General features: G+C 42.4%; 1 protein-coding gene across 8 annotated transcripts in view; it reads left to right on the plus strand.

Moving 5' to 3' along the window:
- The window catches only part of LOC140632675 (uncharacterized), a 66,696-nt gene that overhangs the window by 26,974 nt on the left and 22,817 nt on the right, over positions 1–16,905 (plus strand). For 3 of the 8 annotated variants that reach the window (XR_012030305.1, XM_072824969.1, XM_072824968.1), the window contains exons 4-5: positions 5,120–5,191; positions 6,318–6,444. Coding sequence is in view for 4 of the 8 variants with exons in the window: in XM_072824969.1 (XP_072681070.1) it covers positions 5,120–5,191; positions 6,318–6,444 (199 nt within the window). In the remaining 4 variants the exon portion in view is untranslated. Of the gene's footprint in view, positions 1–922; positions 1,379–5,119; positions 5,192–6,317; positions 6,445–7,947; positions 8,541–16,905 lie in introns of those variants that run through there. The other 5 variants (XR_012030304.1, XM_072824970.1, XM_072824971.1 and 2 more) reach the window with 5 other exon arrangements.

Consider the following 16,905-nt stretch of genomic DNA (forward strand, 5'->3'; position numbering starts at 1 on the left):
CACATTTCTTTTTACATTTGTGATTTTTGCTTAGCTTTCCTCCCTTGTTTTTTCCACCAAACCCTGTTTATTTTCATTTTCTTCCCAATGGTCTGATTTCTCTCCATGCCTGTCACATTTACTTGAGGTTTGCTGCATGATTAAGATGAAGAAAGTCTTTTCTTCTCATGCTCAAAAAGGAAAGCGCTGCTATATAGTTTCAGCTTATCTTAGATTACTACCTGTCTTGAATGAGATCCCCAGTTCCATCCCTTATAAACCAACCAAAGTACAGCTGTGTGCTCTGTGTAGAACACACCAGGGCTATGCAGGTTCAAAATTTGTTGTTCTGAATTTCCACTGTTGTTTTCTTAAACATGATGGAGCATCCTTATCACCAGCTTCCCTCCTTTCTGTCTCTCACTGCTCCTGCTATTGACAGATGTTTTGAGCTAGAATTCACTCTTTTTTTCAAAGGGGAAATTGGTAGCCCCAAGCTCACTAATTGGAACTCCCAAAATGTTTAAAGAGGTATTAAACTCAAATGATCACCCTGAGAGGCTCTCTCATTTGTGGAATAAAAAGAACTTGAAGGGACATTGAAAAATAATTCTGGAATTATTAGGAAATATAGTTTGCATGGGGAAGCATTCGCTCTGCTTGCATGTCCTTGTCACTGGATATGTTTCTGTCTTTTGGAGACTCTTTGGAAGATAGGTATCTATGTGAGGGGACCATCATATTCTTTCCTGAGGTCTTACTCCAGTTCATTCTTAAATTGGTATGTGTGTGTGTGGAGGGATAATGTGAATTCTCAAATATAAAGTATCTCAGACTCTCCACTGAGTCATTTCCTTGTTCTCATTAATTGGCTTAGACCCAGCTACAGAGTGGAAAGCTATTTTTATGCATTTGCTCACAACTGAGAGATCTAACACAAGATTTAGACAACACAGTTTGGCAGTTTAAAAAAGAGGAAAAGATGCCTTACTATATTCCATGAAATGAGGGCAACAACATGCTTCACATTTTAAGATCATCTTTGCTGTCTGAAGCATTCATGGATAAGTTAAGAATAATTTGAGGATGAAACAGAGCTCGGAGATAAAGATGATATTCTATCATTTTCCTTCTATTGTGTCTTCCTGGGGATATTTTTTTCTTTGTATTTGACTTTTTCATTGGTGGGATGGACTAAAGCTCTATTAGACATAAGCGCTCTGCAATAAAATGTGACTCACCTCTCCACTCTATTGTAAAAGTCGTAAAGGCAGTAACTCAAGTGTGTGGCTGACTCAGTAATTGCCCAGCATCATCTTTATTGAAATTATCCAGCAATCTAGAAATTAGAAGTGAAATAACCCATGAAGTCATCCTGACCCAGCTACTCTGAGCCAAGGTAAGAATCTTTCTTAGGCCATTTTTCTATTACTCTTTCAATTTAGTTTTACAATCACTAGTCATACAACTCTGATCATTAATTTGGTGAATTTCTGTTCCAACTAGATACAGTTAAAACTACAGAACATATCACTAAGAGGCACAGAACATATCCTAAGATGAAGAAGTATTTATTTTTCAAAGAAAGAACAGATTGGAGGCCAGTCTGTGAAAGTCAGGAAAACCCACCAGAAGGTTTCGGGTGGTTACGAAATCTGATCTTGTTGGTGTCAGCGATGGAGTAGTAAGGTTTGCATGGGACAGAATTTGTCTAGGCATTTTGCCTGGAGCAGTGGAGAAAGGTCTATGTGTATGAAGGAAAGGACTGCCCACCAAGCCTTCTTCTCCCTTCTTGCTGTCAGCGCTGGGCATGGCATGACAAGAAGATGGGAAAGGTGGCATTGGGGGTGGATGGTGGGTGGGGGTGGGGAGCGTAGCTTAGATCAAATATTTTCTAAGAAAATGCCATGAACCAAATACAAATAGATCTCCTAACTGTTAAGGGTCCATAGATTCAGCATGAAGGAAAACTAGAAACCATTTAGTCCAACATCCCACTGCAAGAGGTTAAGTCCTTTCTAGGGCATTATTGACCTGTGAGCAGCTGGCTTGCATTTGAATACCCCAGGGGCACTAGCTCACCAGGGAGCCCATTCATTCTAGTCTCAGATGGCTATGTTTGTTTTTCATGATCTGACATAATTTACTTCTTTGAAGCCTTCATCTGAATTAAGTCCTCAGTAAAATTTAGCATTTACTGTGGTTACTGTCATTGGCTTTTTTGTTTCATGAAAAACACCTAAAGGTTATCAAGGCTTTCATTTCCTCTCAAGGCTAATTTCTTCAATTGCTTAAACTCACGACTTGGTTCCCAGATCCCTTGCTGTCCTGGCTGCTCTCTCTTTTGGTTGCCACGTGGTTCACAACCCACCACGCAGTGACCAGTGCTTCCTGTGATCAATTCTCTTTGACATTTCCTGGCTCAAGTCATTCTGTCTTCAGGCCTCCTTTCATCTCTCTGCTCTGTGTTTATCAGAGACAAATGCCTAAAGTAGACTAAGGTGGTGATCCATTGAGGTGGATGAAAACTATATATAGGTCCATAAAGAAGAGCAAAATCTCCCATAGTGTCTATTTGTTGAAGAAGAGCTGGGATAGGGAAAGTGATTTTAAACAAGTAATCATATAGACATAGCAAGCTCATATTTAGAAAGGCTTTGTTAATATTAAATAGAAATTATAGAAGATAGCAAGCTTTTTGTATTATTTATTTACACATAGCTGTTTTTTCATCAAAAACCAAATCAAAATAATCATCATTTTTGGAAGCAAAGCCATGTCTAGGTCAAACAGCTGAATTGTAAAAGAATAAGAGACTCATGGAAGATTAAAAATAGTGTGTTTTTCATTGCAAGTATTAGATTTTTAAGTTGTTCTTGGACAGTCTGGGGGAAAAACCGAGCAGAACCAGATTCTTCTTTCTTGATGCAGGCAATACAAGAATGAAACTGACAAGAAAGTAGAAAGCTCTTCTAAGCTTAATTAAATTACCAACAGTAAAGGAATAGTTTCTGAATGGTATGGATACCTGCCCTATGTTAAGCAACACAAGTAGAGGATTCCCATCCCATCATTGCATGACATAGTTTTCAAGTTTTCTTTTTCTTTTAAGGTTTTATTTATTTATTTGACAGAGTGAGAGAGAGGGGAGAGGCCTCTCTCTAGAGAGGGAGAAGCAGACACCCCACAGAGCAGGGAGCCTGATGCAGAGCTTGATCCTGGGACTCTGGGATTATGGCCGGAGCCAAGGGCAAATGCTTAATCAACTGAGCTACCACGGTGCCTTATTTTCTTAATATTGGTGATGAGTTTGTCCTAAGTGATCCCTTTTCTCTTGACCAGTTCCTCTTGTTCTCAGTGTTTGCCAAATGGCTAGCTAGAGAGAGGTTTGTTACAACTTCTACATGCAACTGAGATCTGGATTGCTAGTTTCCTAGAAGACGCTGGTTGTGTCAAAAAGACAAAGTGAAGATTGTGGTTGGGGTCATGGGTATAGGGTAGAGAAGGTATAAGTTGGCAAAGATTGCTCGCTCCAAGTGAGTGAGCCCAGGGAAAATGATAGTTATTAATAGGGCTCTTTTTTGCAGGTACAAAGATTAGTTTTACTTGGTGCTCCTAGACGAGCCATTGCCAGGGTCTATAGTTGTGCTTGAAATTCAGGAACATAGTCTATGGGAAGCAAATGGGCAAACTATTGCAGCAGACATTGTTGGTTTCCATTTATCCCCTTCTTTGTCCTCAGAGGACTCTGATTTTGTGCAACTATCTCCATTTTAAAAAACACCCCCCTGCTCCCAGGGAGGCTGGCCCTAGCCCCAGGTCATGAACTGTGATTGACTCAAGTAAATCATGGCAGTCTCTTTTCTTTGCAGGTGAGCACTGACACAGAAAGAGATAATGGCTAGTGAGAAAAAAAGAGAGACATCTATACTGGGTCCTTTTGAAAAGAATTATACAGAGACACACATAGGGAAAGATAATTTGTCATTGTACTAGGCATTATCACATCTGGATGTGATGGCTGGAACTGCAACCACCATTGTACAACCTGAAGGAAGCTAGCTTGAGGATACAACCCACCTGTTGAGTACCACCAAGCAGACAGGTGGCAACACCCGGGGTCTGAGGCAACTGAAACACTGAATTAACCAACCACAGAGCTACCTGTTAGGGAGTAAACAGTCTCCAAAATTTGTAGGTTGAAGCCTTAATCCCCAATACTCTAAAATACAACTGTATTGGGAAATAGGGCCTTAAAAGAGGTAATTGAGGTCTAATCAGGTCAAATGAGGAGAGGTCTCACACAGTCTGTGTGAGAAGAGGAGATTAGGACATATAGAAGAAACAGCAGCAAGTGCAAATAGAAGGGACCCATGTGCAAGCCAAACAGAGAAGCCCCAGAAGAAACCACACCTTCCACACCTTGATCTCAGACTTCCAGCCTCCAAGACTGGGAAAAAAAAAAAAAAGAAAGAAAGAAAAAATCTGTTATGTAAGCCACCCAGTCTGTGGTGTTTCGTTATGGCAGTCCTTGTAAACTGAGGCATGCCTTTCCTTTGGTCTTTGGCCATACAATTTTTCTGTTTGTTTGAGTAGGGTTTTCTGTTCTAACAGAGTTGTTAAAAATACACAAGAAAGATACCAAAGCAATATTTTTCTATTGCAAGTGGAAGCAAGTCTGAAGATAGGAGAGAGAGCTATAACATCTAACACTGAAGGCCAGAACACTGAAGATCATCCCATTTACTGCTATAAACACAAGGACTGGCAGGTCATTCACTAGTGATCAAGAGGAAGCTAAAGATGTCAGGGGCGTGGTGGTATTTTGATTTTTTTTTTTTTTCAAATGCCAGGGTAGGACTTTGGTCTTTGCTCTCTCCCAAACTTGCCATAACTGGATCTGATGATGGAGCCTCATGAGGATATGGTTAATGGTCAAGGGACAGAGTGAAGCTGACTGTCCGTGTGGGGGTTTAGACTGACGACTATGACCTCAGCTAACCAATCAAATTAACTAGCAACAGATGAAAAACAAATGTTGACCAGCTTCAGGGAATGAGAATTTATAACATCCTACGTAGTAGTTAAATAGGATGGCATAAACCTACTCCATCTTATGGGTCTCCCCCTACTAATTTAGGTTACCCCAAGTTCTAGCTTCAAAGCAGGAAGTTGGGCAACCACTGGATAAAGACAGATCAACTGCCAGCAGGTAAGTATTATATAGCTTACATACACCCAGGCTTAGCTCTGACCTATGAAATAAATGTTTTTCTCATGACTAATGCAGAGTTGTATTGGTTGAACCAACTCTATTTTTCTAGATAATAGTTGTCAGGTTGGCCAGAGCCACATTATATCAAACTTTCAATGCTTTGATTCAAATAGCTCCTCTTGGGTCTTCCTGCTTCCAGAATATTCCCTTCTAACCCATTCTACTCCCTGGTGAAACTTCCTAAGATCACTTTGATTGTGTTTTTCCTCACCACCAAAACATTCACGTGGCTCTAAAACTATTGAAAACAACCTTTAGTATATCTGTCCAGGCTGCAGTCCTATATTCTTCTCTGAGAGTTCCTTTATCCCAGATGTGGGCCCCAGGACTCATTTTAATTCAGTGAGTTCTCCCATTGTACAAGGAATAGACATGAAGATTCTCTTTCACAGAAATTTGGAATTGGAAATCAAAGATGCTGGTAGCTTCTGCTGTTGTTTGAGCAGAGATGTAAACTTGGGAGATGTGGGGTGGATTGTCTTATATATTCATGGGGAACAAAAAGAAATTGGTTTTGCAGAGGGGAAAGGATAAGACACAGAGAGAAGCCAAGGTGAAGGAAGGACATGACTGGGTTGGAGCTGAGGGCTCCCAACTAGGAAGCCTATGGCACTAGCTCCTGAGAGCTTCTCATTCCTGGTTCTAGCCCTTGGGCTGACCCAATTGCCCACTCTGCCATGGGGTTCCTCCAGGTCCCTTTGTTTTTGGGTGAACTCATTCCTTTGGGCTTACATTACTTTGTGTAGTTTTCTGTTGTTTGTATCCAAAACCATTTGGGTCAAGGTAAAGGTAAAATTATAAACTTTTGGCTTGATATTCAACACTATCCACAATTTAGCCATTCGATATGGTTTTCATCTTTGTATCTCTCTGCCGCCCTACATAGAACTTCATTCATATCAGTCTACTTTTTTTCCTCCTCTCACACCTTATACATTTTTGGCTTGTTTCACATCATTTCTTCCACCTAAAATTCTCTCCTTCTTCTTGGACCACTTGGACCCTACATATTTTTTTTTTCTATTTTTTTATTTTTTTTTTTATTTTTTTTATTTTTTTAAAGATTTTATTTATTCATGAGAGACACAGGAAAAGAGACAGAGACACAGGAAGAGGGAGAAGCAGGCTCCCCACAAGGAGCCGGATGTGGGACTCCATCCTGGACCCCGGGATCACGCCCTGAGCCAAAGGTAAACCCTTAACCACTGAGCCACCTAGGCATCCCAAACCCTACACATTTTTAAAGGTCAATTCAAATTTGCCTTTCTATGGAAAATCTTGTACAAGCTTCCCTGCTCACAACAATTTCTCCTTCCTTTAAACTTCCTTAGTGCTTGTTATTTCTATTTTCATGTAACAATAGCTCATGGTAATGAAGAAAAATATGATGAAACACTTTGATGAGAGAAACCCTAATATTCGGTTTTGGAAACAATAGAGGAGACCAAGGACTGTACCCCTGGATGTCAGAACAAGAGAGTAGTGGCAAAAATACGTTTAAGTATTGTCATTAATAAAATAATATCCAATCTGTTAGAAAACATGAAATGTGCATTTTCATATGACCTTGTTTAGCTTAATCAACAATACCCTACATTGAGTATGAAAAAAACCAATTAGTTGAAAAAGGTAGAGATGGAAAAACAAGAAGATATGAAGGAGAAGATGGATACTGAGGTATTGAAGAAGATGGAGATTGTAGGCATAGGTATTGATAGCACAAGGAGGAAGGAAAAGAGGTAAGTGATGTTGAGGGCCTTTCTTCCTTCTCTTCACCTTACAGAGAAAATAAACTTTAACCCTGACTCTGTCACTAGCTCCTCTCTCAGAAAGGGAGGGGAAGAAAAGTTAAGACTGGGAAAGTAGGGATGCCTGGGTGGCTCAGCGGTTGAGCATCTGCCTTCGGCTCAGGGTGTGATCCCTGGGATCCAGGATCGAGTCCCCCATCGGGCTCCCTGCAGGGAGCCTGCTTCTCCTTCTGTCTGTGTCTCTGCCTCTCTCTCTGTGTCTCTCACAACTAAATAAATAAAATCTTAAAAAAACAAAACAAACAAACAAACGATGGGAAAGTAAATAAAGAACAGAAGGAGGACAAGAACCACTGCCTCCCCCAGGGAAGGCAGACTGAGAATCCCTAGTCTCCAACACAGGGTGGGATATTCCAGTCTTTATGACAAGAATTAACCTGTAGTGACAGACTAACATTTTTAATCATGAAGATATGAATTCTTACAGCCCTGCCTACTCAACAACATTCACTCAAAAAATATTTATTGCACTCTTTATTATCAGATGGTTTGTTAATATATGGAGTATCACACTCATCTCTCATTGCATACTACAGAGACCCACAGCCACCGCCCGGTAACTTTGACAATAAACAGCAGTTAGCACAGCCATGTTGATGAAGCTGCCTTTTTGAGTCATCATTGACCTTTTGTCCGTGAGAGCTACCCCACCCCTGTCTGTCTCTGGGGTTTTCCAAGGCTGTTGCTCCCTGATTGGTAGCCGGGCTTGGGTCCTTTTTTCTCCAGGACCTGCTCCCAAAAGTTGTTTAAGATAACCAACTGCAGGAGCTTGCTTAAACCTATCTCCTGGTTGCCATCTAGAGACAGCACTGTAGGCTTTGAAGCCCAGAATATATCATGCTCTGTGCCTTTGAGCTCTCCTCTAACACCTTTATTCATTTACAGCAGAATATCCAAGACAATCTGAAGGGGAAAAGATGTTACATACTGGTGCCAGTCCTGTTTCCAGAAAGGTGAAAAGATCACTGAGTTACATTATTTCTTCCAGTCTAAACCCATATGGAGACCAACCCTGTATCAAGCACTGACCTTGAGTAACCCACAGCCTAATGAGAAAACCACCTGGAGAATTTATAAATCATATAGCTTAATACTAGCTTCTTTGTCTTTAGAATGACTTAGACAAATAGAAAGCTACCTTCTTGGGGCACCTGGGTGGCTCAGTGGTTGAGTGTCTGCCTTAGGCTCAGGTTGTGATCCTGGGGTCCTGGGATCAAGTCTCACAGCGGGGCCCCCTGCAGGGAGCCTGCTTCTCCCTCTGCCTGTGTCTCTGCCTCTCTCATGAATAAATAAATAACATTTAAAAAGAAAAAAAAGCTACCTTCTCTATCAGCTCTCCATGTGCCACTCCCTATATTTTCCTCAATTCTCTTACTTCATTGTATCTTAGAGAAGACTTTAATTCATGTTGTAAAGGAGGGCACATTGGCTCTGTGTGCGTGTGCGTGTTACTTGTGAGAGAGAAGTGTTCTGATTTAATGGTTCGTTTTTAAGAAAGTAAAGCCTATCTCTTACCACAAAGCTATGCTCCTAGATTCTGCTCCATTGAATCCCTTTAGACTCCAGCCAGACATACAAGACCCGTTTCTTAGCCTTTCTTCCCTCACCTGAGATGTGAGCATGTGCTGACTGCTGCCCGTTGTTTGGGAGGCGTATTTCATTCAGGCTTGTGGGATGAACAAAGAGCGTTTCCCAGAGTTGCACGCGTTAGTACGCTACTATCAGGGTGTCCCGTAAGCACTCCTGCCTTGCCCGATGCCTAGCAGAGTTATTATTTTCCTTAAGTGGACACATTTATGTTCTGCATTTACTCCAGCCTCCGTCAAGGTCACAGCACCCTAGTGGGTGCAAACTGTTACCTCCAGGAAATAAGACTTCTGGGTGCTTCTTTGTATTTTCAGTTTTGTAGAGTTGGGATGCTGAACAAGTTAAGCATCATACCTCAAGTCATACCAAATTTGGTATGGTGTTCCTGCACTTTAAAATCCTTTAATTGGAGGATTTTAGTGGCCAGTTCATCTTGTTGAGTTTCTATGATTCACTGTTCAAATCCAAGTCACAGTTCCGTGATGAAATAAGAGACTAATTTTTTTTCCCCCAAGACTCAGATACCGCAGATATGACTGAAAGGTTCATGGCAAGGGCAGTTCCATCCTGTCACGTGTTGATCAACTCAGCCTGGAACTGCAGAGCTGGGAATTTGAGGTTCAAAAGGTATTGGCACAGCATCTAATGCATACGAGCTCTTTGGCAAATATTTATTGATTGATTAATACAGTCTCAAGACCAGAGATCACCTTTTAAGAGTCTCATTTTCCTCTCCATAGATGTTGGTGAATCCATGTTTTATACCCCCCCACCCCCCAAAAATTGTCAACTACAGAGTGCCATCAATGATCTGAAAAATAAAGTGAGCCCTCCCTCACGGACTGGCTACATAATTTGTGGAAGCCAGTACAAAAGTGGGGAGCCTGCTTCTCCCTCTCCCTCTGCCCCCCCAACTCAGGCGCTCTCTCTCTCTCTCTCGTTCTCAAATAAATAAAATCTTAAAAAAAAGAATTTCAAGATTCCATAGAGCATTAAACAAATGTGGGGCCCCTTCAATGTATAGATTGGAGCCTGCGAAGCTGACACTAGACCCTCACTGCTTAACATGCATGAGTGCCTATAGTTACCAGACAGTAGGCCTCTCTTTGTCATATACATCATCTTCTCACAGAAACTGTGAGCTTCTGGAAGGTTCCATAACTTGCTCAAGATCATATGCAAAAGATTGTATATAATCCCACTTTTTTCCCCACTGGACAGAATGTAGGTCAATTCTGAACAATATCTTCACATATATAGTCTTGTGTGATTTTTCCTTGTCTAGTTATGTGGATAATAATCACTAATATGAACTGAGTACTTACAACGTATCAGGCAATGTTCTAGTTTTTACATGTTTTTACACATTTAATAATCAGGCAATGTTCTAGTTTTTACATGTTTTTACACATTTAATACATACATTCACACTCCTTTGGTGAGGATTTGGCAGAAAGTGGAAAGCACAGCTCAAAAGATTAACTAAAAGAGATTTTAATGAAGGGACTACTTTCAGAGGTGTAGATAGGGTCTTCAAGGAATATAGATACATCTGGAACCAGCAAGAACAGGAAACTGTTAATGTCCCTGGCTGGAATGAGGGAGGAGAAAGGACAGAGTCACCAGAATTGGGTGACATCATTAGCTGTGGCAGACAGGTAGCTTATTGGGTGCTATGGCCATGGTCAAGGAAGACAGCTCCTGTCCAAATCCTGGTAAGGAGGGTTGGCATGGAGGATAAATATTCCAAACTTCTTTCTTGTTGTCCTTAAATCTCTTGCCCAGGCCCTCCCTATAGCCTAACCCAAGGGAGCCTCGGGGCTGAAGTCTCTAAAGGTCAGTCTCTCAGGACACAGAGCAGATACAGAATGGTAAAGGCAACTGGAGAAAGAAACAGATTATTATCCCCATTTTACAGATGATGAAAGGAGGCAGAAAGGCTAAGTAACTTGCTCCAAATCACACACGTAATAAGTAGCAAAGCGAAGATTCAAATATAGTAGGTTTCAGTGCAGAACTGAAGCACTCAATGTTCTTGTTCTAGAACAGGTCCTCACATGGCACAGAAGCCCAGCATGTAGCAATATATGGTTTGCTACCAAACTTGTGAATTTGGAGCATCATAGTCAGGGAAAACCAGCCTGAACAAATAAAAGTGAACTTTAATTGTTATAAATGTGTGCAATCAGATTACCTTCAAGATGAAGAATAATTGGGATTAGGGCTGCAAAGCATTGCCTGGGTAACGGTTGTGGAGGATTTGGTCTTAAGAAAGGAGAAAAGTGATTTGCCATTAACTGCATTAATTTCAAAGCAAATAAGTAATTCTGAAACAGAGTCAAAAGCATTCGAAAAGTTCAATTTCTTGAATAGGGTGCATGTTCTTCCCCAGAAAATAGTCTGTAGCTGGTTTAGATCATGCATTAATTCAATGAGTACGTATCAAGAGCCTCTTGTGTGTCAGGTGTTGTGCCAGGTGCTACGACACAGCTATGGACACAACAGATAAAATCTCTACTCTCAAGGCACTTAAACTCTAGTGGCAGGAGACAGACGATAAACAAATAACGAATAGATACATGATAGTGTTAGGAGGGAAAACCAGAGTAAGGACAGAGAGTGACGGGAGAGGGAGGCAGACACTACCTAATACAGAATTATCACAAAAACTCTCAGACAAGGAGACATTTGAGCAGAGAACTGAAGGAAACCTCTGTGACCTTAGCGGTATAGTTGTGAACCTTAGCCCAGTGACACTGAAGAGAATTTTAGATCTGGAAGGGACCACAGGGATGCCCAGGGTGAAGCCCTTTATTCAGAGCCATATGGTAAATAATTATCAATGAAACTTGCACTAAAAATCACATATTGGCATTCTCATTTTGTCATTCAACAATATTACTGGGCCCCTTCATGAGCCAGGACCCTAGTCTCATGCTTTTTGCCCTGAATCCTCTTGTTTGCTAATTCAAAATCAACTCCAAATACATGAGTTTTTGTTGTGATTTAAGTTTTAGCTCCCTTCAAGTATGGGTTCCCTTTGCATGGTGTGTCCAGATGCCCTGGAAGAGAAATGAAGTTCTAGTAGTTGTGGCTGGCAGACTGTGACTTATAAACTGGACTCTATGTCTTCTTTCAATTGATTTATTTTCTTTTTTATAATTTGAAAATCAGACTCTGGGGCTCAAGTGAACTGGTTAAAAATCATACTCTCTCCTTCATATTTTTAATCTATATTTCTAAAAAGTGCTTAACGGCAGAGTTAAGCCACCTAGTGTAGAGAGTTAGACAAAGGAAGGAGAATTCAGGCAGGAAGACAGGATATTCAAGCTCAAATCACAGGGTGAAGTTGGGGCCTCAAGGGAGAAGCAGTGTTGGGATGTGACACAAGATACTCTCAGGGCAATACACCAAATGTGGGGTACAAACATAGGAATGGGGTCAATGGCCAGAATGAGGGGCTGGAGATCTAGACAGAGCCTGGGGGAGGTAGCTGTAGGTAAAAAGGGAGACAAGAGGTCTGGCCAGGCCAAGTGTCAGGGGCCAGAACAAAAGCTAGAGTCCCCGGGCCAGAGATGATTCTTAAAGATGCTTTTCTCCAAAAGCTACATTCAATGTCCAGATTTTACCTCTTGGAGGGTTAGCAATTATGTTTAATATAAATTCATTTAAAATAGCATCTTAAACTTTGAGAATCTTTCACACATACACACACTCTCTAATCAATAAGGTAATGAATAGAGGTATTATTTTATCCATATATTTTAAAAGATTTTATTTATTTATTTGATGTAGAGAAAGAGAGCAAGCAAGTCAGAGAGTGCACCCAAGCAGGAAAGGGAGGGGGAGAGGGAAAGGAAGAGGCAGACTCCCCATTGAGCAGGGAGCCCCATGTGGGCCATGATCCCAGGATCCTGGGATCATGACCTGAGCCGAAGGCAGACACTCAAGTGACTGAGCCACCTAGGTGCCCTGATTTTATTCATATTTTATGGATAGGAGAATTAAGATCCAGACAGGTTGAGAAATACAGTGTGTGATAATGAGTTCATGACAGAGCAGGGTCTAGAACTCAGGTCTTCTGGCCTCCATCTCTTGTATAGTTTTGACCCAGACTCCACAGCTGTGGTGATGGGAAGGAGCTAACATCACTAACAAGGATAGGAACTTTAGACCAAAGCTGTGGGACTTCTCCTGTACTGGGAATTCATGTTTCTTAGCAGACAGTAATTCGCCCATGTAATTTCTCTCTCTTCTCTGGGAACCAGTCACTTTAGTTGCAAAGGAAGATAACGTTGTAGCTTTGGTCCTTAGCTTGAAGCATTCAATCTAATTGAAGCCGAAGACTACCAAGGATTGTCGTTCCCGGGGCTCCATCATGGAAGCCCAGCATTAGTTTTTATGGTCTGAATGCGGATCCCAAAGGAGAGAATTTACCACTTGCTGCTCACTTTGGTCGATGTTATTCTACACACTTTAGAACCTCCCATTTAGGCTTCAATATGACCTTATGTAGGAAATACTATTATTATCCCAGGTAAGGGAGGCACTGGGATGATAAGTAACTTGATCAAAATCAGACAGGCCATTCCTGCCCCACCCATAAACTCCCAGCATTCATGGTTCCCATTTGCAATAGCCGCTTCCTACTAGAAACTCTGGGATTCTCTACCTGATGCCTTTTTCTGGCCACAGGAGCAGGCTTGGCTCAGGCACCAGGGCAGGTTGGGAGTTCCAGGGAAGTACCACCCCTCAGGTAGAGCTCAACCAATGAAACTGGTGGTTAAAGACCCCAGCAAACTTTCCCCCTGAGTAGACATTCTGTAGCATGCTCTCTCCGTATGGTGTCTGAGGTCCCCCCTGGGATTGAGCTGCATCTGCCCACAATGTTAAAAAGCTCCTTAACACACTTTTTATTTGCTGTCTTCTATTCCATCTATCACTCTCGAACTGATGCTTCCTGATGTCATCTCGCACATAAAATATTTCCACTCAAATATTTGTCTTGGAATCTATTTCTGGAGACTCAAACCAAGACAGTTCAATGAACTGGAAGTGGTCTTAGAAAACGGCCCCACAAATGGATTTGGAACCTGATAGTTCATGGCAGGAAGGTAACGAGAATCCTTTGTTGGTAGTAAGTGAAGTGATGAAAACCCTTGGTGGTGGAGCTTATAGACTCTCACCTGTGGAAGATTGAGATGGTGTACCAGTAGAAAGGGATACTCCAGCTAATGGGACAGTTCCAGCACCTAAGAGAGTTGGGGACAACAGTTACTACTAAGACTAGGGATTTGGTTGTCTGTTGTTGACTCTGAAGAAGGAAGATAACAGATTCATATTCCTGAAGAATGAGAAGGTAAAGTGTCCTCTATGCTGGCGTGTAGAGAGACTCACAATCGTCTACAGCTAGAGGGGAGGCTGCTGTAATTTGATTGTGAGAGTGACAGGGATGGAAGTAACAGCACAGGATCCCTCTCACCAAGGCATCTCTCACCCCTGCTGCACCTCAGTGACTGACCTGACCTATTAATGACAGTGCTGGTGCTGAGCCCTAGTTTGTTCCATCCTATAAAGAGTCAACTTACTGCTGGTGGGCCCGTCTCCCTCAGAAGGAGACAGAGACTTACGCACACTGAGGACAGGTTTACCTTCCTTGTCTACAGTGCCTCCCTCAGTACCTTTATCCAAGGACTCACAGACTATCTAGTTTACCAGAATGGGAACCCACATAATATCACCTCACACCACAGGAGCCACTTTGCAATGAAGTCAAGACAGTGGTTACATAGCCACTGGATCTACTGATCCTACCACACAGCACATCATCTGGAGGCTGCTGGCTTGGTAGAATTTTGGAATGGCCTCATAAATACTTAGCTAAGACGCTAGCTGGGGATGACATGCCATAGGCTTGGGACGCTGGTCTTCCAGATGCTATCCAGCACCATGTCCTTGGTGGGTAGAGTACACAGATCCAGGAAATAAAAGTAGTGAGTGGCCCTCTCACCACCATTCCTAGTGACCTCCTCAGGGAGTTTGTGCTTCTTGATTTCACAAGTTTAGTTTCTACTGGACTAAAGATGTTGGTTCCTAACAGTGAGTGGGAGGTGGGAGGAATGTCAGAACAGAGGAACATAATCAGAGTTTCACTAAATAAATCTCAGGTTATGTGTGTCATCTGGTGATTTTAAACTTTTTGGGTCCAGAAGGCCAAAGAATAAGAATAAAAATAAAAATATTTTATTTATTTACTTAGAGAGAGAGAGAGAGAGAAACCATGAGCGGGGGAGGGGGTGGTGAGGAGAAGGAGAATCAGATTCCTGAGCAGTCAGGGCTGAGCAGAGACCCTGACTAGGGGCTCCATCCCAGGACCCTGGGATCATGGCCTGAGCTGAAGACAGATGCTTAACCAGCAGAGCCAACAAAGCACTCCCCCAGCAAGCCAAAAAACTTAAAAAGTTTTTATACTGGCAGGGATAATTGACCCTGATGATCCCAAGGAAGCAGGCTTACTTCTGCATGGTGGGAACAGGAAGAAATATGTCTGGAACTCAGAGGGCATCCTGGTTCCCCCCTTTGATGCTTCCGTATCATGAATGGGCAACTGCAGCAACCGCAGCCTGATGAGGACATGGAAACCTGGCCTTTAGACCCCTTGGGGTGAAGGTCTAGCTTATCTGACTGGGCACAAAACCTAAACCAGCAGAAGGACTGGCTGAGGGATAGGAGAACCCAAGGCAGGGAGGAGAGGAGCCAGATAATGAAAGCAGAATTAAAGCTTAGGTCTTTACTGCAATAGAAGGGACTGTAGCTTGTCTCACTCATATGCCTGTTATAATTTTTTTTTCTTGAAAATTGTGACCAGCCACCTTAAAAACTCAATGACAAGAAAGATGCATGCATGGATCTGAGTAGTGACGGGGTGGGCTATTGCAGATGCTGCTGGTTCTCCGCTCACACCCTCTCCATTCCCACTGGTCCCAGGCAAGCAAGCACATCCCCAGTTTTGCCTGAGGGTTTCTCTGGCCAGAAATTCCAGGGAGTTCACAGGCCAGAGGGCAGCCCTCAACTAATAAAGGATGGGAGTTGGTAGAGAAATGCCCAACTTCCTTGCCTCTGAAGCATGTCCTCTTAGAGAGAACCCCAGACACTCCCTAGGGGTGTGTGTTCCCTAAGCACACTGCATGGCCCACTCCCCTTTCCTGCATCACCACCCCCCATACACACTCCCTCACTGATGCTTCCTGATGTTAGCTCTCAAATAAGCCACTTATACCCAAATCATGACATGACTTCATGTCAGCTTCCAGACAAACTCAAACTCCGAGGGGCTGAGCCAGAATGCAAATCCTGGCCTCAGAGTCCTTGCCTTTAACAATTCATGTGAATTAAAGAATTGGCCCCTAAATATAAAGATGCCAGAGAGGAGGAAAAGAATCCAGGGATCCATAAAAGCAGCCCCCAAACCAGATAATTCCACCTTCACAAACTCTTACGGCCGAGTGCTAATTATTTACAGAATAGTACTTCATTTGGTATAAATCTCTGTGGGAGAGTTGGCGGGCACTCATCTGGATGTCTTCTCTTTTCTTTGTTTTCTCTTCTTTTCCAGTGAGATGTGAACCTACCCATTTAACATTTTATTTTTTTCACATTTGAGAAGCCTGTGATTGCATGACACTCAAAGTAGACCTCCCTACTCCTCCAAAACAAAACAAAACAAAAAAATTAAAAAGTAGATGTGGAAAGCAAAATTGCTTTTATTCTTTAATGGTTTCTACCAATCAAATGAAATGTTGCCTCCCATATGGAACAAAAGTCTTGATTTTCTCCACACCCAAAGCGTCATTAGGATCTTTGTGGATTATCTTCATCCTCAGAGAAAGGAAAAGAGATTATGAATAAACAAGAAAGGCTCACATGTTCTATCTCCTTGCAATAGGCCTAGGGAGGCTGTGGCAATCTCCTTCTCTGTCCTCCCTCTGTCTTCTGTCCACTTCTTCCAAAGCCTGCAGTCCCATTTGGAGTCTGAACTGGGCTAAACACAAACCACTCGGACAGGAGGAGGTGGTTCAGCCTGGACACTGCAGTGGGGATTCAGGCTGGCATGTCTGTCGGCTATGACATGGCTGGCACTTTCTGTTGGTGTTAAAGGCCACTTCTTCAGAGGCCACCACTCACAGGTGGCTGGAGGCAGTGGGGTCCATCGTGCCAGTAGTAGTGTGCACGTGAAACCCCCGTATAGATAGCTTC

The sequence above is a fragment of the Canis lupus genome, chromosome 4 (assembly GCF_048164855.1).
Source record: "Canis lupus baileyi chromosome 4, mCanLup2.hap1, whole genome shotgun sequence".
Lineage (NCBI taxonomy): Eukaryota > Metazoa > Chordata > Mammalia > Carnivora > Canidae > Canis > Canis lupus.